The sequence below is a fragment of the Neofelis nebulosa genome, chromosome X (assembly GCF_028018385.1).
Source record: "Neofelis nebulosa isolate mNeoNeb1 chromosome X, mNeoNeb1.pri, whole genome shotgun sequence".
NCBI lineage: Eukaryota > Metazoa > Chordata > Mammalia > Carnivora > Felidae > Neofelis > Neofelis nebulosa.
Genome location: NC_080800.1, coordinates 106,789,377 through 106,817,102, shown reverse-complemented (window position 1 = coordinate 106,817,102; position 27,726 = coordinate 106,789,377). Strand labels below are relative to the sequence as shown.

General features: G+C 36.0%; 1 protein-coding gene across 10 annotated transcripts in view; it reads left to right on the top strand.

Annotated features, from left to right (window-relative positions):
* The window catches only part of SMARCA1 (SWI/SNF related, matrix associated, actin dependent regulator of chromatin, subfamily a, member 1), a 279,079-nt gene that overhangs the window by 3,048 nt on the left and 248,305 nt on the right, over positions 1–27,726 (top strand). For 7 of the 10 annotated variants that reach the window (XR_009257260.1, XM_058714167.1, XM_058714171.1 and 4 more), the window contains exons 2-14: positions 2,198–2,284; positions 4,547–4,713; positions 5,040–5,140; positions 5,246–5,346; positions 8,452–8,631; positions 12,735–12,890; positions 14,392–14,523; positions 15,496–15,564; positions 21,158–21,267; positions 22,605–22,831; positions 23,814–23,935; positions 26,246–26,281; positions 27,192–27,344. Coding sequence is in view for 8 of the 10 variants with exons in the window: in XM_058714167.1 (XP_058570150.1) it covers positions 2,198–2,284; positions 4,547–4,713; positions 5,040–5,140; positions 5,246–5,346; positions 8,452–8,631; positions 12,735–12,890; positions 14,392–14,523; positions 15,496–15,564; positions 21,158–21,267; positions 22,605–22,831; positions 23,814–23,935; positions 26,246–26,281; positions 27,192–27,344 (1,641 nt within the window). In the remaining 2 variants the exon portion in view is untranslated. The remainder of the gene's footprint in view (positions 1–2,197; positions 2,285–4,546; positions 4,714–5,039; positions 5,141–5,245; positions 5,347–8,451; positions 8,632–12,734; positions 12,891–14,391; positions 14,524–15,495; positions 15,565–21,157; positions 21,268–22,604; positions 22,832–23,813; positions 23,936–26,245; positions 26,282–27,191; positions 27,345–27,726) is intronic. The other 3 variants (XR_009257261.1, XM_058714168.1, XM_058714173.1) reach the window with 1 other exon arrangement.

Sequence of the window (27,726 nt, the reverse complement as noted above, 5' to 3'; positions counted from 1 at the left end):
GGCTTCTGCCATCCCTTCTTGCTGTTGACATTGTGCTTTCTTCTAAGTGATCTTTCCTGTGTCATTTGCTGTTGCTTTTATTCTCTGTAGTATGGCAAGTCAGATGATCAAACTTGCTAGAATTGTATATCAAGTAAAAGAAAATAGGCTCTGAGTAAGAGCATTTTTGTGATGCATAAAGTAGATGAGATTTGGTTGATTGACTTGTGACATTTAGCTACAGAAACGTATTTTTGTTTACGTTCTGGTTCTTGAGCTTAACTTGGTTTAAGTGACAGTGGATAACCTAACGCTGGAAGTTGGAGTTGGTATTTTTGGTAATGAAAACATCAAGAAAAAGGTCATGGTCTCTAAGGGCATCTTGATGACCTTGTCCACATTCTCATGGCATCTAAACTACCAGATGATGAAATCCATAGGAAATTCATTAAAATATCCTTTTATGTTTTCTTGTACAAGAAGTGTATTTTTGAAAACATATGCAAAGGAGAAGGTTTAGAAGGTAGGTATTTTAAAATTTGTTGTGGAAGATAGTGCCAATTAAGTAATTACCCACAGCTTTTAATAGCATTGCTTAAGATTAGGAATTTTAATTAGCATATAATTAAATTTTATGGTATTCTACCACAAGGTAGGCAAGTGTATTGAGTAAAGTTTTTTTTTTCTAATTAAAGCCTTAATTTTTCTATAAGCGAAGTCTTTGTCCCACACTATTAGATATATACTTGTGTATATGATGTGAAGTAATTTTCACTGTTTTGAAACTTGAAAACTAGACTTCATATAGCTTTTCAAGGAATGATAAAGGTGTGAATTTTGTTACCCAGTATTCCGTTACTTGTTGCTTTGAAAATAAAATCAGATTTATAGTACATGGGACAGTTTGAAAGAGTGGGATTGAGGGGATTTTAGCAGTTTTCTATTCTTGTCCATCCAGGATTACATTCAAAACATCTCACATAGACGATATATATGTATGCGATGCTTAAATCAAGATGGCTATTATTTGGGTTAAGAATAACTGAACGACATCTGATCAGTGCTTCAAAGTAGAACACTGACCAGGGTCAAATTCCATAATCTTAGTTTGAATTGTCTTAAACTAGGAATTTCAGTAAATGTTAGAAGACATATTCATTAACTATTGGAGCTATGTTTTTTTTATGTTTAACATCACATTCTGGTTTTGATTTATGATCTAAGTTTTCAGGAACTGATTGACAAAAGCCATGATAAAATGGACGTAATTTCTGTAGTTTTCACAAACTGATTTGTGACTTGGGCAAAATCTGTGTTAAAACTGAAATACTCTCAGCTCTGATACTAAACGGTAAATTTGTGTTTTTATTATTTCTCTATTTCTTATAGGGAAGGAGGTATATTCTATATACATAATTATATTTGCAAGTACAAACTTATCTTTACAAAGGATAGCGTGCATGAAATAACCCCCAGATAATTTCAATATTTTGAAGAAGCTGACTTATGTTAGTTTTCACTAAATCACAACTTTTTAAATATCAGATGTTAATAGTTGATAACCTTGAGAAACTGCTACAAAATATTTATGTAACAGGGTTTAAAATAGTTTTCTTTCCAGTTGGGAAAAATTAACATAAATCAAAAGTTTAAAACTGTATTGTGTTATTATTTAAATAGAAATTAACATGTATTACATTAAAAAGTTTAAATGTTCTTATTAGAATATGAAAACAATGAAAAAGTGTCTTTTCAGGAACAGAAACCATAGTCTCCTTCTGAAATTTTGGCTCGTTTCTATTACATAAAGATGTGTTTCTGAGAATTAATATTTACTTTCCTTGAATTCCTTGGTTTGTGGATGATAATATTACCATATTATAGATTTTAAATCTATTCAATGGTTCTGTACTTTCTTATGTTTGAAATTAAAAAATAGATGAAATGGCTCATTGTTTCACCTTTTGGTGTTTATTTTAATTAATGTTCTTTCTCTAGCTTTTATAATACAGATTTTTTATTGGACCCCAGGTGCACAGAACTGGATTAATCATAAGCCCTGCTTCATGACATGCTCTCATCATTGGTCTATGTGTGGCCCATGTTGATTTATTTATTTAGTATTTAATTACTTTTTACTTTCTTCAAATGACAATGTCGACCATTTTTAAGATCTTGCTTTGCAATTTGATGGCTTATTTTTTTTTTGAAATTCTAGAAAAATGTTTCTTCATTTCAACTCAAACTTGCTGCTAAAGCTTCTAAATCTGAAAAGGAAATGGACCCAGAATATGAAGAGAAAATGGTAAATATATTCCTGGGTTGATCACGAATAATGTAGTTGATTTTTTGTCATTGAACTGTAGTTGGCACCCAATATTAACATTAGTTTCACTGTACTTGATTTTTATTGAGGAGATGTGAAAGATTAAAATGATACATGTTCATATATAATGAATACAGGATCATAGATTTTAGAATTGGAAAGTAACTTAATAATAAATCCATTATAGTAGATTTTTGTTGAATAAATGAATCTCGTTTTCAGATGAGAAAATAAGGAGCAGAAAAACTATATGAAATAGTTGGGAACAGAAACCACATCTCTTCACTGTTGTTCAGCACTCTTTATCTCATAATAAGATGCTTTATGCTAGAAATATTGTATCCACTAAGTGAAAATATCAGTGGGAATATCAGTATGGCTTAAAGAAATCAAGTCACAGAGCTGGACTGATATTTTTTTCTCCCTCTGTTCTTGCTTTGGATATTTGAATGAATGTTACATATTATGAGACATGTAATACAGTAACACTTTCTCTGGAGGAGAGGACATTTTCCCAGTACATGAAAATGTTACGTATTTAAACAGTATAATCTTAATTATGCCACCTACTGCTTTGCTGTGTATTTCAAATTATTTAGTTTTTATTTACTAAAATCCATATCTTAGCTTTCATTTTAACTAATCTTTTATGCCCTGGGATCTTTCAAAACCAGTGAATTTGGTTAACTCAAAAGAGAAATTTAACAAGTAGTTGGAACTGAATTTTTTTGTTGAGGGGTTGCTTTTGCAGTAATATTATAAAAATAAGTAGAAATGAAGTATTTTTTTGGTTGTTCATAGTGATTTTGCCATACTCCATGCCTTAATGTTTAAGGTCACATCTAACATAGACAGTTAATGTTTTAACAACTCTAAAAACAACATTCCAGTGAGGATAACATAAAATGGAAAAGTTTTGGCCTCCTTCCAGCTTCTGGTCTGAATGTTTGTCTAATTCTTGTGTTTATGTTAATGAACTCTTGTAAGTTTCTGGTATTATTAATTATGCATCCTTCATTAGCAATCAAATATTCCCTACCCTGTGGTCAGAAAGTGACTGGGAAATAAAAAATCATTTTCATTTTTTCTTCATTTAGAATAATGTATACATCTTTTGATCTTCTAAGATTTTTTAGTGAAGTTTTATTTCATTAATATGGTACAAGTTACATGACCTTTTACAATTTATTGAGAAATTATAGAATATATCAATTAATTTTTTTTAATGTTTATTTTTGAGACACACACACACACACACACACACACAGAGTGTGAGCAGGGAGAGGCAGAGAGAGAGGGAGACCCAGAATCCGAAGCAGGCTCCAGGCTCTGAGCTTTCAGCACAGAGCCCGACGCGGGGCTCGAACTCACGGGACAGGGAGATCATGACCTGAGCCAAAGTCGGACACTTAACCAACTAAGCCACCCAGGTGCCCCACATATAAATTTTTAATAGTTAATATATGTTAACTATTTTACTTATATGTGTATGGGTATTCTTCCCCCAAATCTTATAAATTCTTAAGAGATCAGTTTATGGTATATGTATATCAAAGCCAATAATTCATATTTCTGCATTTAGGATATATTACATATTATGATGCTTTATTTTGTTAACTAGGAAAAGAAAATCATTATGGTTTGGAAAGAGGATTTGCTTTCTGACCCTTACTCTTTAAGCAGGGTACTTCTTTTTTTTTAATGTTTGCTTATTTTTGAGAGAGAGAGACAGCATGTGTGTGCACGCTTGTGCATTGGGGAGGGGCAGAGAGAGACAGAGACACAGAATCCGAAGCAGGCTTCAGGCTCTGAGCTATCAGCACAGAGCCCAATGCGGGGCTTGAACTCACAGAGCCATGAGATCATGACCTGAGAAGTTGGATGCACAACCACTTAACAGACCGATCCACTCAGGTGCCCCAACAGGATACTTCTTATTGGGGCATTTACTTCTGTTAGATCACTTGGCTTCTATTCAGAGTATCTGAAAATGCCATTTTTCAAATTTGGGTGCTTATTAACTGTGGGAACTTGAGCAAGTTAGTTACCCTCTCGGTACTTTAGTTTTGTCATCTGTAAAATGGACATAATATTAGTGCCTACCTCATAGGTTTATTAAGAGAATTAAATGAGTTAGTATGTTTAAAGTGCTTAGAACATAGTACAAAGTAAGGGCAATGTAAGTGTTTGTTAAATAACTGCGAGCAAATAAAAATCATTACTTTTTCTTTTGTGCATTAGAAAGCAGACCGAGCAAAGAGATTTGAATTTTTATTAAAGCAAACAGAACTTTTTGCACATTTCATTCAACCGTCAGCACAGAAATCTCCAACATCTCCTCTGAACATGAAATTGGGACGTCCTCGAATAAAGAAAGATGACAAGCAGAGCTTAATTTCTGCTGGAGAGTATGTTGGCATCTCTCTCTACTTTCTTCCCTCTTTCCCTCTCTTCATCCTGTCCCCCCTTCTCCCTCCTTATACTCTCATTCCCTCTTCACTTATTCAGTATAATTCTATGTTCAAAAAATAAGGTTATTGTCAGTGTAAATAAGTTTTGGAGGCAACAAGTTTTTCTCACTAGAAATCAGTAAAAATGTAGGCCGGTTCTACCAACTTCTAAGCAAGACCTTAAGTAAGTCATTTTCTTTTCATGAAGATACTAGCGATGTATACTGACTTCATTGACACTTTAACATTTGTGTTGAACATAAAGGTATTTCTTTTCATTTCAGCTACCGCCATAGGCGCACGGAACAAGAAGAAGATGAAGAGCTACTCTCAGAGAGTCGGAAAACATCTAATGTGTGTGTTAGATTTGAGGTGTCACCTTCATGTAAGTACCTCATCATGTTGGTGTTTTTTTTTCCCAATTTGATTTTAGAAAAAATTTACTTGATTATATTAATAAAAGTATGAGGCATCTTGATTTCTTTTTTAGATGTGAAAGGAGGACCATTGAGAGATTATCAGATTCGAGGGCTGAACTGGTTGATCTCTTTGTATGAAAATGGAGTCAATGGTATCTTGGCAGATGAAATGGTAAGGAGATGATAGCTAAAAACAGGATCTCAGTTATCAATTTTTTTTTTTTGTAAATTTGAAGTGCCTGAGCTATATTGCACCCCTGAGGTCTGGAGGCTAATTGCTTTATTTAGTTATAATGTAAAAGGCGTTTGTAAAGTCTAGGATTGTTTACACTTTCACAGGCTACATAATTCTTAGTGTGATTTCCTCAAATGGTTTAAAAAAACCTCCTTGTACTTTTGTTTTTATTTATACTTTGGCTTCCAGGAAGCTCAGAGCCAAAATGAATGCCAAAATGGAGCACCTGTGTAATGTAATGGTTGGCCCATTGTGTCTTTTGTGTCTTTTCCTATTCAATACCTTCTAATCTTTCCCTGGCCCTTCTTTATATCTATTTTACCATTAATTTACATTCCATGTTTTCACTGTAGGCCACCTGAAACATGTTTTATTTGTAGGCTACCTGAAATCCTTTTGGTAATGAGGTGGGGTATATAAACCAAACACTAAATGAGTGAATGAATAGACCAGACAATAAATGATGAAAGCATGAATGAATAAATGTAAATGCCTCAATGTGTGAGCAGTGAGAAAGTGAATAGATGGAAAAAAAAAAGTAAAGAGCAATGTTGAGTTCTGACCTAGCAGAATACCAGGTAGGGCCTGGGAAGTAAGCTCAAGAGTGATGGACATATAAATAAAATGACCAAAGAGAAAAAGTTAGTCCATTGAAGATGCTAATTCAGCAGATTGGGGGAGTATATGAAGACTTAGATTGGTATTTTAAGACAAAATAAATTAAATGTGATTTAAGAGAGGACTGGGGGGAGTTCTAGATCTATATGACCCAGTGATATTCCTATTTATGAAACTCTGGAGCCATTATTGCAATCACTCTTCTCCAGAAGAGCCACATGACTGTTTATGCTCTATAACATGTAGTGTAGTAATGATCCCATAGATGCTAAGCAACTGTTAGGTTTGTGGCAGGAGGTCCTTTAAAATCAAGGGTCGGGGTGCCTGGGTGGCTCAGTCGGTTAAGCGTCTGACTTCGGCTCAGGTCATGATCTCACGGTCCGTGAGTTCGAGCCCCACATCGGGCTCTGTGCTGACAGCTCAGAGCCTGGAGCCTGCTTCAGATTCTGTGTCTTCCTCTCTCTCTGACCCTCCCCCATTCATGCTCTGTCTCTCTCTGTCTCAAAAATAAATAAACATTAAAAAAAAATTTAAAATCAAGGGTCTGTAGCTCCTTATATTTAGTATTCTGGGTTGGAGACTACAATTAGCTCAGGAGGGGAGGAGCTTGGTTAATTGGACAGCAGAAAGACCAGGATTATTTGCCCCAAGCTCTTCTTGACTGCAGCCTTTAAACATGAAGGATCTGAAGATCCTTCATATTGAATTTATGCTGACACCAGGTACTTTTTATTAAAAAAGGGAAAGATACTTTAAGGAGTATAGAAAATTTGGAAAAAAAACAAGAAAAAAATTGAAAGTAAATTATAATTATGCTACCCAGAAATAACCACAGTTGACATTTTGGCATCTTTCATTTTAGCATTTTAATTCTGGATGTATTTATTTTACATAGTTGAGATCATATTGTACATATAATTTGGTATTCTGATTTCTTCACATTCATACATATTTTCTGCATAATTCAAATATTTGTAAAAATAATTGTTAATTACTGTATAATAATCCTGGAGAGTTACCATAATTCTGTTAATATCCTCCCTTATTGCTGGTCATTTGGACTGATGTATATAGTATATATTGGTTGATACATGTGTATATGGTACATAATAATGCTGTTGTGAGAACCCTTGTAATTTACTTTTTCTGTACCTTTCAAATTATTTCCATAGGATTCCTAAAAATGGAATTACTTGATTAAGGAATTTTGAGTATTTTAAGGTTTTGATGCATCTCATTAAGTGAAATATTAGGATAAACCCTATAAAAATAGTTTTGAGCCTAGGTTTATAAAAGAAAATATATACCTTGCATAGAGATAAAGCCAGAAACTGTTTTAAAAGGCCACACAGCATAGGACATCATTCCCTTCCTCATGGGTTAGGTGGTGGGTTCATGGTGTTCAGTATGTTTTTTATTTTTACTTATTTATTTTTAAATGTTTACTTATTTATTTATTTTGAGAGAGTGAGAGAGAGTGCATACACATGGGAGAGGCAGAGAGAGAAAGGGAGAGAGAGAATCCTAAGCAGGCTCCATGCTCTGCGCAGAGCTGGATGCCGGTCTTTTTTTTTTTTTTTTTTAATTCTTTTTTTTTAACGTTTATTTATTTTTGAGACAGAGAGAGACAGAGCGTGAACAGGGGAGGGGCAGAGAGGGAGGGAGACAGAGAATCCGAAACAGGCTCCAGGCTCTGAGCTGTCAGCACAGAGCCCAACGCGGGGCTCGAACTCAGGAGCTGTGAGATCACAACCTGAGCCGAAGTCAGACACTTAACCGACCGAGCCACCCAGGAGCCCCTGGATGCCGGTCTTGATCCCCTTATCATGAGATCACTACCTAAGCTGATATCAAGAGCTGGATGCTCAGCTAACTGAACCACCCAGGCTCCCCTGTTCAGTAGGTTGTTTTTTAAAAAGTCTACTGGACTAGGTGATCTCTAAGGCCTTTTCTGGCTGCAGAGTTCTTTCATGTTTTGTTCTTTTATGGTTCCATAGGTCTTCAAGGGTGTGAGATGCAAGTACAGAGCTACAAGCCCCTTGAGATGCATAGTGTGAATATTTCATGCCTTGGCTGTAATAATGTTGGGGACAATGGGAAAGAAAGACTGGTATCGAAGCAGGCTGGTATTTGAGTGTGAAACACATACACACAAAATTCCCTAATTTTGCCACTAGAAAAAATTATGAAGTATGCTACTTGCTCCTTTAAGAGGAGCAACAAAGCAACTTTCTGCCTGCAAGTTCCTGGTTTCTTTTTGTGCACACAGTAAGTACGAATTGGTATGGTTATTCACTTAAAAAAAACAAAGGTCTTTAAAATTTTTCCCCATGTGAGATAGTTGGCAAATGTCTTTGTTATTACTAACAAAATGTTTCATTAAGTAAACATTTATGGATTTTTTTCTTTGTAACGATAATGCAGGGTCTTGGTAAGACTTTACAAACGATTGCTTTGCTTGGTTACCTGAAACATTACCGAAACATTCCAGGACCTCACATGGTTTTAGTTCCAAAGTCTACTCTATATAACTGGATGAATGAATTTAAACGATGGGTCCCATCTCTCCGTGTTATTTGTTTCGTCGGAGACAAGGATGCAAGAGTAAGTGAGAAACTGATTTAAAGAGGCAATCAAGAATAACATCATTTTTGGGGTTAAGTTTTATACAAATACCATAAAAGACATTTAAGTTGACTGCTGCTAGTAAATAACACATTGTGCTTACTCTATGTTAGGCTCTGTTGTAAATGCCTTTAATATATTAATTAATCCAACACTCCTGTGAAGTAGATGTGTTACCTATTAATAACACGCAATCACTTTTATTATGCTTATCTGCATTTACTTTTAACTGGCACGTTAACGTCAGCTTTTTTGAGTTGCATTTTATTTATTTTTTTATTTATTTAAAAAAAAATTTTTTTTAATGTTTATTTATTTCTGAGACAGAGAGAGACAGAGCATGAGTCGGGGAGGGGCAGAGAGAGAGGGAGACACAGAATCTGAAGCAGGCTCCAGGCTCTGAGCTGTCAGCCCAGAGCCCGACGCGGGGCTCGAACTCATGGACTGTGAGATCATGACCTGAGCCGAAGTCGGACCGACTGAGCTCAACCGACTGAGCCACCCGGGCACCCCTTGAGTTGCATTTTAAATCACTTTTTATTAAAAGAAATCATCATTGACAGTATATCTTATCAGTGACTCATCAGTTGTATTATTTTGACACCAAAAATATATACGTTTGTATGACTTAATTTTTTATGTTTAAATTTTTAATTTTTTAACTTTGATTTGGTATACATGCACACACGTTGTGCATAGATGCACACATGAATGGGGTCTTTTCTATTCATACAGAGAGCCTGTGTTTTGTATTTAAGCAAAGGCACAGCTTTCAGTTTTGCTCTTTGAATAGAAAAATACATACCTGCATACATTCTTAGATATTGGAAATGCTGGGCTCTTGCTTAAATTAGCCATTTGTCAATTTAGTAGGCTACAATGATTTTAGGACTGTAGAATTAATCTAAAAGAAATAAATTATGCAAAAATATAAAAATGAATAATCAGCTTAGAAAGCATATTATTAAACTTTGCCTTTATTTCGCCTCCAGAGGACATAGTTTAGAGAAAAGATTTATTCTATTTTTCGTACTTAGATAGGTTATCAAAAGATACCCTCAAAAGAATGGTAGCATAATGAATTATGTAATTTTATTCTTATCATTTTGCTTGCAGAAAAAATACTTAAATTTATTTAAATTCAGCTTATAAATAATTTAAGTATTGAAATACTGAGCTCATAAATTTAGAATTACAGGCTTGATTCTTCCTTATGCTTAATATTTCCCAGTGGCAAATTAGTCACTTAGAACCCTTTTCTGATCACTGCTGTTACTTAATGTAATATCATTCCTTAAAACCTTTGTATTTCTGAAGTATTGATTTTTGGTTGAAAGTATTTCTCTAAGATCATAAAGAAAAAGAAATATGTGCACTTGTGTTTTCATATGTCTCAATAAAACTGTGTCAGTGGTTTTCCCTTATATTATATGGAATTCAAGGATTTCATGAAATATTTCAGGGAGTTTTTTTTTTTTTCTCTCTCTGGGAGTTTTAAAGGAAGAATGCTTGTATTTAATTTGTGACTGCCCTATCTCTACCCCATGAGTGGCTGAGATTTTACTAGTGGCTTCAAAACTTTTTTAATCTTGAAAACCAGTCTTCAAAGTCAGTGCTTTTCGTATTGCCAGTCATTAATATTGCAAATTCGTGTTGGTGTGGACAACAATAAAAAAAAAATGAGATAGAATAGAAAATAGAGTGTTTCGCACATGGTAGGGATATGTATTGCTCATTTTTTAAGGATTGCAACCTGGGTGCCTGGGTAGCTCACTCGGTTAGTCATCTGATTCTTGATTTTGGCTCAGGTCATGATCTCCCAGTTTGTGAGTTCGAGCCCTGCATCAGGCTCTGCACTGACGCCAAGGGACCTACTTGGGATTCTCTCTCTCCCCCCTCTCTATCCCTATCCCACTTGCTCTCTCTCTCAAAATAAATAAATAAACTTAAAAACATTTTTAAAAAAGGATTGCAACCTAAAATATTATTTTACTGTGGGCCATGAGTAAAGAGTTTGTGGAATGGTAATTATTAATTACATAAATAATATACTATATTCAGCACTTACAGATTGGTGTTAGAATGTATAGAGAAAGTCCAGATAATTATTAAAAAAATTTTTTTAACATCTATTTTTGAGTCATAGAGAGACAGAGCACAAGTTGGGGAAGGGCAGAGAGAGAGGGAGACACAGAATCTGGAGCAGGCTCCAGGCTCTGAGCTGTTAGCACAGAGCCCGACGCGGGGCTCGAACCCACGAGCCGTGAGATCATGACCTGAGTCGAAGTCAGATGCTTAACTGACTGAGCCACCTAGGCACCACCCAGATAATTATTTATAGACAAATTTGAATCTTGGTACCACGTGGATAGATACAATGTGTTTTTATAATTTCCTGGCCTTCTGTAAACATTTTATGAGGTCAGTGTTTTACTAATAAAAAATTTGATGTAGGTTACCACAGGTATTTGATTGAGTTGGGAAATTCTTAGTAATACTCCTGACCCAGTTTGACGCTAATGTAGTCCTGCAGTATATAGAGGTGTGAATCCCAAAAATGGTTTTTTAGTTGTTTTCTATTTTTTAAGTAGGCTTCACGCCCAATGTGGGGCTTGAACTCATGAGCCTGAGATCAAGAGTTGCATATTCTACCAACAGAGCCAGCCAGGCGCCCCACCAAACATGGTTTTTCCTTCCTTTTCCACTCCAGAGACATCAAAGATCTTGGACCTGGAAACAGGAGATCTGGTTTTAGTTCTGGCTTTGCTATTGACCGTGTGTGACATTGAGTGACAATTGAAGGGCGTTCATTTTGTCACCTATAAAAGAGCTTTTGGATTATGTGATGTTCAGTGTTCTGTTACACAAATTTCAAGGCAGAGCTAATATAAATTATAAATATATGTTTGTTCCATGAAACTGTAGGAGTTTCAAAATTGAGTGTTTCAAAAAAATCAAACAAAGATAAGGTGTTTGCAAGACCAAATGGAGTCTGGCATCCTGGTTCTCTTTATTTTGCCTCCAATTCTGTAATGTCTTAATTAACCTTTTAAATATGACCACTTCCCAGAGTGCAACTGGGATCTCTACAAAGGCCTTTTTTCTGTCCTCTACTTCAGTCCAGACAATCCTTTTAGATATCAGGGCACTCGGTAAATATTTGTTGAATGAGTCCACAGTGTGTTTGGTGCATAACTGTGAGTTTATGAAATAATGAGTTTGCAGTGAACAGTTAATTTTGTTTATGCACTGTAATTTCATATTTACAGTACTAATCAGAACCTTCTCAATATAGATTTGGCCGCTCCCTGTTAACTTCATGGTTTTATTTTGACCCATACATAACATCTGAAATTCAGTTCATACAAGTTAAAAATGCTCTCAGTCAACTTGGCTACTGTGTTGGCCACTGCCTATGAAGATTTAGAAGATTTAAAAATAGTTTTAAATAGTCTCACTGTCTTAAATAGCCCTCTGTACTAGATAGAGCAAGTTCTCTTTATAAGATTATATTTGTAGTCTTACAACAATATCAGGGAATTCACAAAAGCATTAATGGGCTTTCATGACCCCTTAACAAAATATATGACTCATTCCTGTTAGAAATGGAAGGAACATAAAAGAGATCAAAAGGTGGAAATCATTCATGTATATTGAGTTCTTTTCATTTGTTGAAACTGTGTTGGTAATAGTTGGTAGTGCTTTGACCTTAGTAAGAACATGCTTTTCAGAAAGCAGTTTACTTTGCTCCTGTCTTTTTGGACCATTTGTTGTATGAAGAGAGCCTAATATCTATCATCTGGTGATAAGAACTTCTCCAGTTCATTGAATATGTTGTACTCGGTTAAGGGAAGCCTTTGCTTCTCTTTTGTTGATATTAGTATGCCACCCAGATAATGTGTCTTTGGGATTTGGTTTTCCTGTCTTTAAAATGGATGACACCAAATGGTTTTCCTATCTTTAAGATGGATGAGACCAAATGATTCTGAGGGCTCTTAGAATTATTAGTATTTTCTTGATGCTTTAATTCTGTGATCATCATGTCAGTGTATTCTAATATAAAGAACTTTATTTTGCATTAGGCTGCTTTTATTCGTGATGAAATGATGCCAGGAGAATGGGATGTTTGTGTTACTTCTTATGAGATGGTAATTAAAGAAAAATCTGTATTTAAAAAGTTTCATTGGCGTTACCTAGTCATTGATGAGGCTCACAGAATAAAGAATGAAAAATCTAAGGTAAGCCAGTTTTCAATATCATTGTTAAACTTTTCTTTTAACTAACCATGTCCGTTTATTACTTCTGTGTATTCAAAAGAAAAAATGTGATGGAAGATTGTGATTTTATTCACAGAATCTGAATGAAAATCCATTTTAAAAATAATTTGAAGTTTAAATTATTGAATATGAGACAAATGAAAATTGAACACAGTTTTTAATGTAAAGAAAATAAGGTGTTCATTTTCTATACCTGTTGCAGTTTAACTCTGTTATGCTACAGTATTTTAATATTTTGGTAATATTTGGTGTACCAGAGGCATTTGCATTGATTTTTATTGAGGAGCCTTCTACCTCGTGTGTATTCATAAGGATTAGAAAAAATAATTTCCTGGAATTACCTGATTTGTGTGAGTTAGAGCATGGTGTAAATTTTGAAAAATACCACTATTTCTTGTTATTCAACTCCATCAACAGTACGAAAAGCATTGATTATTATGATTACTGGGCTACTTTGGGAGAAACAGGAACAGAACTGGAGCAAAACCACCAGGCAGATCATACTAACTTCAAATTGAGACTAGTACCTTATAAAAGGATGCATGTTAGAGAATAATTGTTTAAGAACATTATAAAAATATGCATTTTTATTGATAAGATTACTGTTCTTTTATGCTTTGTGCTTTAATTTTTATAGTCTTATATTTAGAAAGTTAAGATATCAGGGAAAATGGGCTCAACTCTGGTGCTTAGAAATTGCCACCAGGCCTTTGAGGGACCTGGGTGGCTCAGTTGGTTGAGCATCTGACTCTTGATCTCAGCTCAGGTCTTGATCTCAGCGTTGTGAGTTCAAGCCCTGCATTGGGTTCTGCACTGGGTGTGAAGCCTACTTAAAAAAAAATTGTCACCAGGCCAAGTTAGAACTTGGCTAGGTATGTGGATGAACATGATTGGCAGGGAGAAAGATGTTATTGTGTTAAGTGACTAGCCTGGATTCCATGGAGTTCTGACTGTTTCTGTGGACCCAAAATAGACCAAATAAGTTTTTTAAATTTTTTTTTTCAACGTTTTTTATTTATTTTTGGGACAGAGAGAGACAGAGCATGAACGGGGGAGGGGCAGAGAGAGAGGGAGACACAGAATCGGAAACAGGCTCCAGGCTCCGAGCCATCAGCCCAGAGCCTGACGCGGGGCTCGAACTCACAGACCGTGAGATCGTGACCTGGCTGAAGTCGGACGCTTAACCGACTGCGCCACCCAGGCGCCCCCCAAATAAGTTTTTTAAAGTGAGGGAGGGGTGTCAGGTAGGACTATGATTTGCGTTCTTATAAGTATAGAAATGCCTAGAATATTTTGTTCAGTTGTGACTCACTGTGGCAGTGTCACCTGAACTAGGATATTTTTCTATAGAAAGATAATTTTCAAGTTTTATTAAAAAAATGCATTGGTTGGATAAAGAACTCCGGATGTTGAGCATTCTTACAAATGAAATAATGTTAACAGAACTATTATTTTTTTCTAGCTTTCAGAGATTGTTCGTGAGTTCAAGTCAACTAACCGCTTGCTCCTAACTGGAACACCTTTGCAGAATAACCTGCATGAACTCTGGGCATTACTCAACTTTTTATTGCCGGATGTCTTTAATTCTGCAGATGTAAGTTTAAGTCCTATGTTTTAAGTACAGTCTTCTTATGTTCACAGATCTCTTTTCCAATCATAGAATATAGATTAAAATTTATAGTTCTTTTTTCATTTGTAACTGTTTATCTGTGTGTTTTGGTGTTATCAGAAAAAAAGCTCTTAAGCACAAATTTTTCAAATGGGGATATTTAGAGAAATGATTTTCTTTTCTTTGAGATTATTCTGCCTTTTAAACTTTGCCTATATCTCCTTGTTACCACAACTTAAGATATGAGATAGGCTGACTTTATAACAGCAAGCTCAAAATTTTCTTTGAAAGGGCTTTCTACATACTAGGTTGGCAGGTGGAGTCTTTAAAATGATCTTTGATTATTGTAGTCGTTAATATTTGGGAGTACTGAAGAGCTCATAATGTGTGATTCGAAAAACAACATATTTTGTAAATGTATGATTTACATTGTTTTTATCATTAACACAAGGTTATGCTAGTGCAGCAAACCGAATTGAACGATTTAAGGACTTTTGGAGCTTTCCTCATTACTGCTATTAATTGATAATAAAAAGTACCAAGTTCAGCTATCCATTGGTTTGTATACCTTATCTTGCTTTTGTTCATTTTTATTGTTTGTGTAAAAGTTTTATTATTATTATGTGCCTTCAATTTTATATTCTCACTCCTACTCTAACTCTTTAACTGGATATAATACTACTATGGTGTGGGGAAGCCTCATAAAAGTCTTATAAGGAAACCCTGCTGGCGGAGTTCCTGTATCATGGAGTTCAAATTTTCTTAACTCCTCCAGTATTTTAGCTATTTTCATAAGTAAATAATATTGACCATCATGGTTAATATATTTTTGAAAGTGCTTTTAAAATGAATTACTGCTGTATCACTGTATAAGAATTTATAGAATATTGAGTTTATTAAAACAAACAAACAAACAAACACCTGTGTGCTTACTGCAGAATTTCCACCCCTCCACAGGACTTTGATTCTTGGTTTGACACTAAAAACTGTCTTGGTGATCAAAAACTTGTGGAAAGACTTCATGCAGTAAGTAATAGACAAGAAAATTTAGTAATTAAATGTATATAACCCAGCCAGAAAACAAACGGCCGTAGAATCTGTTTGAACTTTTGGGTTTACCCCTTGGCTCAGTCTCACTGCTTCTCCCAACCTTTCTGACAGCCTCTTTGGGAAATGAACTCCACTATATTCTCAGCCTGTCTCAAGATGGCATCAGTATTTTTCTAGTTCCCCAATGCCACTTCTTGTTAAAATTTAAAAAAAATTTTAACATTTATTCATTTTTGAAAGAGCATGAGTGTGGGAGGGGTAGAGAGAGAGGGAGACAGAATTCGAAGCAGGTTCCAGGCTCTGGGCTGTCAGCACAGAGCCCGACGCGGGGCTCGAACTCACAGACCGTGAGATCATGACCTGAGCCAAAGTTGGATGCTTAACCGACTGAGCCACTCAGGCGCCCCCTGCTTTTTTTTTAATTAAAAAAATTTTTAATGTTTGTTCATTTTTTGAGAGAGACACAGAGCACAAGTGGGGGAGGGGCAGAGAGTGAGGGAAATACAGAATCCAAAGCAGGCTCCAAGCTCTGAGCTGTCAGCACAGAACCCAGCACAGGGCTCAAACTCACAAGCTGTGAGATCATGACCTAAGCTGAAGTCAGATGCCTAACAGACTGAGCCACCCAGATGCCCCCCCCCACCCATGCCACTTCTAAGCCACTGCTTTTCCACCATCATGTATAGAACTCTTCCTTTAAAGCTTAAGTTATGTTGCAGGTCCAACCTCTACCCATTCTCTTCTCTGTCATCTATTCATCGCCAGGTGACTCCCTCACATTTGTTAAAAACCAGTTTTCTGGGGCACCTGGGTAGCTCAGTCTGTTAAGTGTCTGAGTCTTGATTTCAGCTCAGGTCATGATCTCACGATTCGTGCGTTTGAGCCCTCATCAGGCTCTGCACTGGCAGAACTCTCTCCCTCTCTCTCTGCCCCTCCTTTGCTTGCTCTTGTTGTCTCTCTAAAATAAATAAAGAAACTTAAGAAAAGACAACAATTTTCCATTCTTTGATAACAACTTCTTATGTCCTTTTAACTCCTTCATTCCTGTTACTCCTGTACTTTGTTATCATACAGAGACCTCTAGTCCTTGGACCCCTGTTTTTCTCCCCATCCATTACCTCTTTTCTGTTGTTACTTTTTTATTAAAAGTTTTTTAAAATCTTTATTTTGAAGTGAGGGGAGGTGCAGAGAGAGGGGGACAGAGGATCTGAAATGGGCTCTGAGCTGACAGCAAAGAGCCCAGTGTGGGGCCCGAACCCACGAACTGCGAGATCATGACCTGAGCCCAAGTCAGACGCTTAACCGACTGAGCCACCCAGGCACCCCAAAACCTTTATTTAAAAAAAGAAAAAAGTGAGGCACCTGGGTGGCTCAGTTAAGTGTTCGACTTCGGTTTAGGTCATGATCTCGCGGTTCGTGGATTCGAGCTCTGCATCGGGCTCTGTGCTGATGGTGTGGAGTCTGCTTGAGATTCTGTGTCTCCTACTCTCTGACCCTCCCCTGCTTGTGCTGTCTCTTAAAAGTAAGTAAATTAATTAAAAAAATTAAAAAAAATTTTAAAAAGTTTTTATTTTTAAGTAATCTCTGTATCCAGCATGGGGCTTGAACTCACAACCTCAAGATCAAGAGTTGCATGCTCCACTGACTGAGCCAACCAGGCGCCCCTATGGTTACTTTTTTCTGTATCAGTGAACTGAGCCCATTTTCTATCTCTTGAATCACCCTTTTGCCAATACTCCCAAACTCTTTTTCTCTCTTGTCCATCTGTCATTTCTGCCCTGGAAACCCTAAACTAGAATACTACAACTGTCTCTGTCTTCTGGGTTTAAATTCTGCTTCTACCATTTACTAGAAGAGTGACTTGCTCTATACTGGGGGCTTCTCAACACTGATAAAGAAGGTTATACAACTGTATACGTTGGAACAACTCCAGATTTCATGTTCCGTAACATAAGCTGGGATTTGATGATGTCAGCAATCCTTCAACATGGCTGCCTATAGCATTCTTTCCAGTTTCCTATAACAACTATTTCAGACCTTCCCCAATCTCTCCAAGACTTCTATCACGATACTCCCTGCCCTTCTCCTTTCTCAGCAGAGAAAATAGAAGTTATTAGGTAGGAACTCCTTCAAGGATATCCATCTTCCAAGGATATCTGCCTCTGTGTTTACCTTCTTTCTGAGTGGAAGAGGTGTTTTCTCTGGTCAGTGGCTAAGTCTTTCAGCATGAACCTTGGATCTCATTCATCTCTTCCTGTTTCCTTATGGACCTTTCCCCATTATTTATCATTCTTATTGACTGAATTTTCTGGCTCTTACTTTATATTGGCTCTTTTTTCTAACATGTAAACATGCTGAAGTATTTTAAAATCCAAACTCATACCCATACCCACCCACCCTCACAAATATACAAAATGGTACTCTCAACATTGTGTGTCTCTAGCTGTGATTCTGGTTTCTTCCCTTGATATCTCAGCTTCTTGAAAAATTAGTTTATATTCTCCATGTCTACTACCTGATCTCCTGTTTACTCTTGAATCTGCTGACCACTGGCTTCTATCCATTCCACACAACTGAAACTTACCTTGCAAGGTCTTCAGTCATTTTCCAGTTGCTGAATTCAGGGTATACCTTTTGCTCAGTATTTTGTCTTTTCTGTACTGCTTAGCACTGCTAACCACTCCTGCATGAAACCATTTCCTACTTGGTTTCTGGGATACAGAGTGGATTTTCTCTTACCTTTTTGGCCATTCCTATCAGGCTCCTTTATGGGCTTTTCTTTCTCAGTCTGTCCCTGAAAGTTTCATGTTTTGTAGGGCTTTGTCTTTGACTTTCTTTTTCATATGTGCTCTCTCTGGGGATCCACTCCTGTGGTTTTAGTAACTACCCATCTACTTATAACTCCCAAGTTTCTCTCTCCATATTTCTTGCTGAGTTCCTACATATCCCACTGCCTTCTGAGTCGTTCTGACTAAATGTCTCACAGACAGTTTAAACTCTTAAGAACCTCTCTTAGACAAATTTAAGTGGCCCAAACCAGCAACCAGAAGTTGTCTTTTACTCTTTCCTTTTCTTTACCTCCCATAGATCTCTAATAATAATATCTGCTGTTTACTAACATCTACAGTTATTAAGGTCTACACAAGTACTACCACAAATTTTCTCAGCAGCTTTGGAAATAGGTATCATCCTAATTTTAAAATGCTTTTCATATGCATATATCATAATTTTTTGATGAATGGATGAATAAATAGTCTCAGAAAAGTTAAGGAACTTGTCTAGGCTCACAACAGCTAATCAGAGACTGAGCTGATGGTAGAATCAGCTTGATGTTGGTTTGAATTCGGCTTCTACCACTTACTGGCAAAATGACTTTGGTTAAGTTAATAAAATTGAAATAATCACATTCCCATTAAGGATGTATTATAAGGATTTATTACTCAGTCTTGTAAAGTTTATGGTGCTATTTCTGGCACATTGCAGGTACTCTATAGACGGTAGTGCTATTATGTTCTTGTGATAGAATCTGTCTTGCAGGTATACACTGATTATTTCACCTTTTTTCTCTATTTATCTGTATCTTAACATTGAACCATTTTCTCTTCATGTGTATATTTAACTATTTTGAAGAGGCCTACATCTTTATCTTACTTCTGGTGACTCTCTGATCCATACTCTGACTTCAGATTTCCTCTAAGATTTAAAAATCTTGCTGTTTCAGTTAGCATAATACCTTCTAGGTCCATTCATGTTGTCACAAATGTCAAGATTTCATCCTTTTTTTTTTATGGCTGAGTAACATTCCATCATGTGTGTATGTACACACACATATATGCACATATATACATATATCTTTATCTGTTCATCTATCGATGGACATCTTGGTGTTGCTTCTGTATCTTGGTTATTGTAAATAATGTTGCAATAACTATAGGAGTGCATATACATTTTCAAATTAGTGTTTTCATTTTCTGTGGGTAAATACCCAGTAGTGGAATTATTGGATCATATGATATTTCTATTTTTATTTTTTTGAGGAACCTCCATACTGTTTTCCACAGTGGCTACACCAATTTATATTCCCACCAATAGTGTATGAAGTTCCTTTTTCTCCACATTCTTGCCAGCACTTGATATTTCTTGTATTTTTGATATGAGCCATTCTGACAGGTGTAAAGTGATATCTCATTGCATTTCCCTGATGATTAGTGATGTTGAGCATCTTTCATGTGTCTGTTAGCCATCTGTATGTCTTTTTTGGAAAAATGTATATTCCTTACCATCAAAATTATTCCTATACCAAATGAAAAAACAAATCTTGTATGACAACAGCTTTAAAAAAAAAGATTCTTGGGGCGCCTGGGTGGCGCAGTCGGTTAAGCGGCCGACTTCAGCCAGGTCACGATCTCGCGTCTGTGAGTTCGAGCCCCGCGTCGGGCTCTGTGCTGACAGCTCGGAACCTGGAGCCTGTTTCCAATTCTGTGTCTCCCTCTCTCTCTGCCCCTCCCCCGTTCATGCTCTGTGTCTCTCTGTCCCAAAAATAAATAAAAAACATTGAAAAAAAAAAAAAAAGATTCTTTTGGGGCACCTGAGTGGCTTAGTCAATTAAGCATCTGACTTATTTTTAATTAAAAAGTTTTTTTTAGAAAATTTATTCACTTTTGAGAGATGGAGAGAGACAGTGTGAGCAGAGGAGGGGCAGATAGAGAGGGAGACACAGAATCTGAAGCAGGCTCCACGCTCTGAGCTGTCAGTGCAGAGCCCAACGAAGGGCTTGAACCGATGGACTGTAAGATCATGACCTGAGCCAAAGTTGGACACTTAATTGACTGAGCCACCCAGGTGCCCCAGTTAAACATCTGACTCTTGATCTCAGCTCAGGTCATAATCTCTTGGTATGTGAGACTGAGCCCCATGTCAGGCTCTGCGCTAACAGCACAGAGCCTGCTTGGGATTCTCTCTCTCTCTCTCTCTCTCTCTCTCTCTCTGCCCCTCCCCCACATTCACAGTTTCTGTCTCTCTCAAAATAAATAAATAAACTTTAAAAAGAGATTCTTTTATGACTATTCAGTAGTCAGTAATCTTGTTGTCTTTTTAATGTATTTTGTGCCATCAAATTATGAATATCTAATTTAGGTTCCCTATTCCAATTTTCTTTTTTTTTAATTTTTTAAATGTTTATTTATTTTTGTGAGGGGGAGGGACAGGGAGAGGGGGAGGGGCAGAGAGAGAGGGAGACACAGAATCTGAAGCAGGCTCTAGGCTCTGAGCTGTCAGCACAGAGCCTAATACTGGGCTTGAACCCAAGAACTGTGAGATCATGACCTGAGCTGAAGTCTGGCCCTCGACCAACTGAGCCACCTAGGCGACACCCCCCATTGTGATTTTCTAATGGGCCATTACTTGATTCTTTTTTACTGAGAATATTGGCATCTGGCATTGGTAGATGCCAGATTTTTTTCAGATTATGCATTGGGAAGTAAATTTCACACTAGGGTGTTGTCAATGAAAGATGTAGTTTATAATATTAGATATTTTATAAACTTTTATGAAAACTGTCACTTTTTAGGTTTTAAAACCATTTTTGTTACGTCGTATAAAAACTGATGTAGAGAAGAGCCTACCTCCTAAAAAGGAAATAAAGATTTACTTGGGACTGAGTAAGATGCAGCGAGAATGGTGAGCTATTTTGTTTCCATTAGCATTTATTTATGTATAAGGATTTATTAAAATTTAACTTTTTAGTGGTTCAGTTATGCCTTTAGATCAAAACTTAAATTTTATGTTTAAATGGCAAGTTAAGTAGTTCAAATATTTTAATAGAAAATTAGTGAATATTTTATTTAGCTTTTGGGAAAGCATGTCGGCCTTGAGTCTATACACCTGTATTTGAATACAGTGCTTCGTCTCTTAGTAGCTATTTAGCTTGGGCAAATTCTATAACCTCAGTTTCTCTTCTGTAAAACAGGTATGATACTTAGCTTATGAGTTGATGTCAGGGTTAAAGAGGCTGATGTCACTTGCACGTTTGTTTGTTATTTTTGCTTTTTGCATCAGTGAAAATAGTAATAACCATAATAAGTAATAATAAGATGGATGAGAATAGCGATTGTGGGTATTACAAAAATAGAAGCTGAATCGGTTTCATAAGTACAAGCAAAGCAGGAAATTGACAAGAGAAGTCACAAGGAATCACAAATTAGATATGCTTATGTCATAATGCTGCTTAAAGAAGCAAAATGTTGCTTATATAAATAAAATCAGGTCCCTTATAATATATAATGACTTCTCTACTACTGAGACCAGTATAGGGTAGTGGTGAAGAGTATATTTCTCTAGATTCAGACAAAAGACCAAACTCCGGCTTTGTCCCTTTTTGTGGTCCTGAGTAGGCTGTTTCACTTCTCATAGCTGCCTGAATTTCCATTCATAAAATGGGGGTGATTCTAGTACATACCTCAGAGTTGTTGTGAAGATTTAACAAGATAATTTATAGAAAGCCCTTCCCATGATACCTGGCACTTTCACTCAGTGCAAGTTGGCTGTTACTATAATTAAATATTAATTGCTGTTCAGGTGGATAAATAGGTCTGTTTTCATCTGGGTAAAGGTCAACAAAAGATAACGAAAAACATTTATAGATCAGAAAAAAAATGCCTTATGAATATAGGTATAAGAAATTGTGATAGTTTTAAGTTCAAACAAGTAAAAGTTAGATGCCATCTTTCAGCAAATATTGTAGTTATTGAATAGTTAATTATCAGATACAGTTATCTAAATACTTATCAGCTAATGGCAATTTGTAGCAATGGATAAAGCAGGAGGAAACAGGTTTATGGGCAACGTACAAGTTAAAATGTTCAAAAGTTTCTTGATTTTAGTGATCAGATTTAGTCTCAAAGTCAGACCTGTTGTTTATATTTAAATAGGACTCAATGCTGATCACCAAAGGGATATTGCTTGATGTCATTAAACCTTTCTAATAATCAATGATTAATTATAGTTTAAAATTTTAGGTATACAAAAATACTGATGAAAGATATTGATGTGTTAAACTCTGCTGGCAAGATGGACAAGATGCGACTCTTAAACATTCTGATGCAGCTTCGAAAGTGTTGTAATCATCCTTACCTGTTTGATGGTGCTGAACCTGGCCCACCTTATACCACTGATGAGCACATTGTCAGCAATAGTGGTAAAATGGTAGTTCTTGATAAACTCTTGGCCAAACTGAAAGAACAGGGTGAGTTACAAATCTATACATTCACTTGAAATGACTGTATTAGTGACTTGTGTATAAATAATATTTTGCGTATTTACTCATCATCCATTCATTCAGCAAACATTGTTGAGTACTTATTATTTGCTAGGAATTGTCCTATGGGCTGGGTGTACAAAGATGTGTAAGACAACAGTCTTTGCCTTGGAGAAACTCATAGTGTAGTGAAGAGGAATAGTTGCAATTTGTAAGTTGAGATGCTGGGAGTAAGTAATAAGTAAGTAATAAGTAAGTAATAAGTAAGTTGAGATACTGGGAGTTGGGGAAATCTTCACAAAGACAACATTTGAAGTTAAGCACTGGAGAATGTGTAGGAGTAACTCATGGAGAAAAGGAAGGGAAACATTATCTAGGGCAATGAAACAGCAGTGTGAAAATAGGGAATGCAGAGCTTATGGTATTTGGGTAGAGTGGTAGTTGATGAATCTGGAAAGTTGGATGGCCCAGATTATAGAAGGCCTTTTAAGCATGCTTTAAGGACTTTGGACCACTTGGAAGGTGAGGAGGGGTTTGTCCTAGAAGATTTTGCTGTGTCAGCTGGCACGATCAGACTTCTATGTTTGAAGGAGAACCTTGGAAGCAGTATGCGGGTTCCACTGAGGATGACAGATGAGAAACAGGAGACTAGTTGGGAGACTACTGCAATAGTCTAGTGAAAGGTGGTGTGGACCATCACTCATCCTCAGGACAGAATAAAGGAAGACTTTAAATAATCTCAGTATATGTGGAGGGTTTTGAAGTCCTTAAAAGTGCATAACTCAGCAATGCATAATTCTGTATAGCATTCCTTGAAGGTTGTGTGCGTGTGCGTGTGCGTGTGTGTGTTTTGTGGAGTGTTCATGCACTATGCATTTTTATTACATGTGATGTTTACTTTTATTTTTGTAAGTTTCAAATTAGTTTTACACAAATTGAGTAACTTGCTCTTTGGGGGGAAATGTTTTAGGTTCAAGGGTTCTCATTTTTAGCCAGATGACTCGCTTGCTGGACATTCTGGAGGATTATTGTATGTGGCGTGGTTATGAGTACTGTCGACTGGATGGACAAACCCCACATGAAGAAAGAGAGGTGAGGAAAAGAAAATTCAGAGTTCAGTTAATCCATATTTTTCATCATTCAGTAGTTTTGAACTTTGACTTTTTTTTTTTAAGCTAGGTGCATTGAATTTCTCACTAACACCTCTCTCTCTGTCTGAGATCTTCAGTTTGGCTTCCATTACACTGACTCTTCACAAATCATCCTTTTCAAGATCATCAAAGACATCCTTACTTATCTAAAGGACACTGTACCATTATACTCTTACCTCCTCTAACCACTGCTATCTCTAACCTTTTGATTACTGTTTCTCATCCTACTTTTTGACTTCTGATTCTGTATCTTACTTTTCTTTATTTCCTTCCTACAGTAGACCCTCGCCATTTTGGAGTTTAACAGTTGGGATTTTTCTAGTTTATTAGCAACCCTAAAGACTCATGAAACAGTAATTTGTAAAGGGAATAATCTCAGTGTTAGATTTTGTAAAACTGAAAGTGGATAAGCATAGGTATAGGTGCTTATCATGCATTTGGATCTTGGAATACTAAAAGGTTGGTGTACAGGAATGAGTCACTTAGCTAGTGAGGAAGGCTAACTAGCACCCATTATCTTTCTCAGCCTGTAAGAATTCCCAAAAGGAATTATTAACAGATCTTTAGATTATCCCTCCTGAATGTCATGGGTCTAATGTAAAGCACTTTCTTGGGGGGAGGAGGGCTTTGCTAATTTATCTTCTTTTTTCTGTGGTCCTTCAAGGCTATGTCTTTGACTTCTCTTTTAAGTCTATTCTGCTCTGGGCAAAGATTGTGATTTCATGGTATAGTGGAAAATGCATTGAACTTGGTTTCAGAAGACCTAAATTTTAACACCAACTCCACCACTTTGTAGTATATGCAAGCTGTTTAATTCTCTGAGCCTCAGTATTTTTAACTGTATTATTAGGGTAATGTTAATACCTAGGCTTCTTTTTTTCTGATAATGTTGTGAGGATCATTGGATATAATAGATGTGAGTATAGTTTTTAAACTGTGTCATGCAGGATACACTGTCAGGAAATTGCACACAGGCCTTTTACCTCAACTTTAGGGCCCCATCTCAGGCTACAAAGACTCTTAGTTCATGTCTCTTTCCTTCCATAGCTTCAGTGAACACTGTCCCTTGTGTGCTTACTTATTGAAGCTTGGTTCATAGCATAGGATAGGGCCTATAGCAGACACACAGGCTCTTTTAATATTCAGGGTTAACCTGCTACCCATTGATAACATTTGCAAATAATGGGTGTCTCAAAGTTTACACTGATCCCTGATCTAGAATAGTTTACTTTAATAGTTTACTAACTGTAGTAGTTAGACTTTAGATACAGCAAAGCAGAGCTGTTTGTTTTGTTTTTTTTTTTTTGGAAATGCCCTCCTTTCCCATTATACTGCTGCCCACATAATCATTTCATCTATTTCCCTAGTAAGGAGGAAATGACCATATTTGATTCATTACTTTCATTATTTGCCAGCTGTTAACAAACAGTTCTTTTTCAGTAGTTCTCAGATTTGCCCTTCAGTGGTACAGGTAAATTCAGCTAGCTAAGGCTCTGGTCATTCTCTGACTCATTTCCTATAACGTTTACTTAATTGGCCTCCTCACTGTCATAGGGAAAGGATATAACATTTGTCAAGCAACTACTTGAAGCTAGGCAATGTATAGTTCCAACTGAATTCTCCTAGCATTCCAGTAAAGTATAATTTTCTGGTATAATTTTCTCCACTTGAAACTGTCTCAGAGAGGTTAAATGCTTGCTTAGAAACACATGTGTAATGAATGATAATGATTCACACCAGGTTTTTGCTATTTCCTCTACACCAAATTGCCTCTCACTACACCATGCTGCTTTCTACACTGCCCCCTCTACATGCTATATGGACTGCGGCAGTGTCACCTCTGCTGCAACTTTTGACCATGCCATTCCATTCATTAAAAATATAACTTCCTGTATTTTCTGATTATGAAAGTAATATATGATTGTTGAAGGAAATTTGCAAAATAAAAGTATTTCTGGCCAATCTCTTTTTGTATATATAACATATATAAGTAATTGCTGTTAAATTATATATACTATATATGAAGTTTGGTAACATTTTACTTAGCATTATGTTGTACTTTCCTATATCAGTAGTAAAATTTATTGTAAATAATTTAAGTATAATATATATCCAGTGGACGTACTATAAATGATCTATTCCCCAATTGTTGATCATTTAAGTTGTCTCCAATTTTTCACTATTATAAATAATGCTAAAGTGAAAGTCCTTATACATAAATCTTTGTGCACATTTCTGATTATTTCCTTAGGATAAATTCCTAGAAGTGGAATTACTGGGTCAAAGGGTATGAACCTTTTTAAGACTCTTGATGCATATTGCCAAATTGCTTTCCAGAAAGGTTGTACCAATTTACACTCCCTGCAGCAATGTATGAGAGTGCCCGTCTCACCGCCCCCTCGTCAACATTGAGTATTATCATTTTTTTAATCTTCAAAAAATGGTATTATGTTTTAATTTGCATTTATTTGTTTACTAGTGAGATTGAACATTATTTTTGTATTTATTAGCCATTTGTATTTGTTCTTCTGTGAGTTGTCTGTTTTTTCTTTTTGCTCATTTTTCTATTGGGGTCTTAGTGTTTTCTTTCTAATTAATTTGTATGAGATCTTTATATAGTTCAGATGTTAGCATCCCATTAATTGTTAAAACTCTTTACTAAATATCCCTGGATTACCATCCTGAATTTCCTCATTACTTCCCTGTTTACCCCTTTTCATGATACGGAAATAAATCTACTTAGCCTCCCCTTTATCCGTTGCTCTCATTTGCATCCTGAACCTTTTCTCTCTTGGCTGATCTTCTAAACTATACCTTCCTTATTAATCCTATATAAAGTAATGGGAATGAAGTTGAGATAGCTGACATTTTACTTCCTAGATATTTTTCAGCTGTCAATTAAAACATATTCACTATTATTACTTTAAATAAAAGATTTATTACTTTGTGCAGTTGTTCTGAGTTTGTCTCTATTGATGTAAGCTTCTAAAGATTAGGAACTTTATGTAATATACTTTCTACAGTAATTCACAAAGTACAATATATAGGCATTTGCTTTAATATTTTTGAGATGGAAGAATATTATAAAGTGGGGTTTTGTATATGCATGTTAAAAATGTTTCTTTCTTAAGGACTGTGGTAATAAAATGTTATTTTTTCTCTCTTTTTCTTTCATCTCCTATGTCAATTTAAAAAAGGAAGCAATAGAGGCCTTTAATGTTCCTAATAGTAGCAAATTCATCTTTATGCTGAGTACCAGAGCTGGGGGTCTCGGAATTAACTTGGCAAGTGCTGATGTGGTTATACTATATGATTCAGACTGGAATCCACAGGTTGATCTACAAGCTATGGTTAGTAATCTTCAATGACGCCAGAAATTTATCTTAGCTCAGAATATTATTGTTAATATATACAGCACAGACATAAATAATGATAAAAGGGTAACTATTTTTTGGGAGGTTTTCAAGATGTTGAAATAGATTATCCTGGAAAACAAAAGATGCTGTGCCAGTTGCAAAACAAAAAAAGGAAACAAAAACAAACACACATATACCCCAGACCCAATGATAGTATTTGTGTGTTTATTTTGACTTTTATCATGAAACAGTAATATTTTTTCCCACTCCTGAATATTGAAGGGGACATATACATACGTCTTAATGAAAAGGGTTAAAAAGTCAATCTGTCAGTATTAATTCTGCTTAATATGTAAATATATTAAAATCCTTAGCA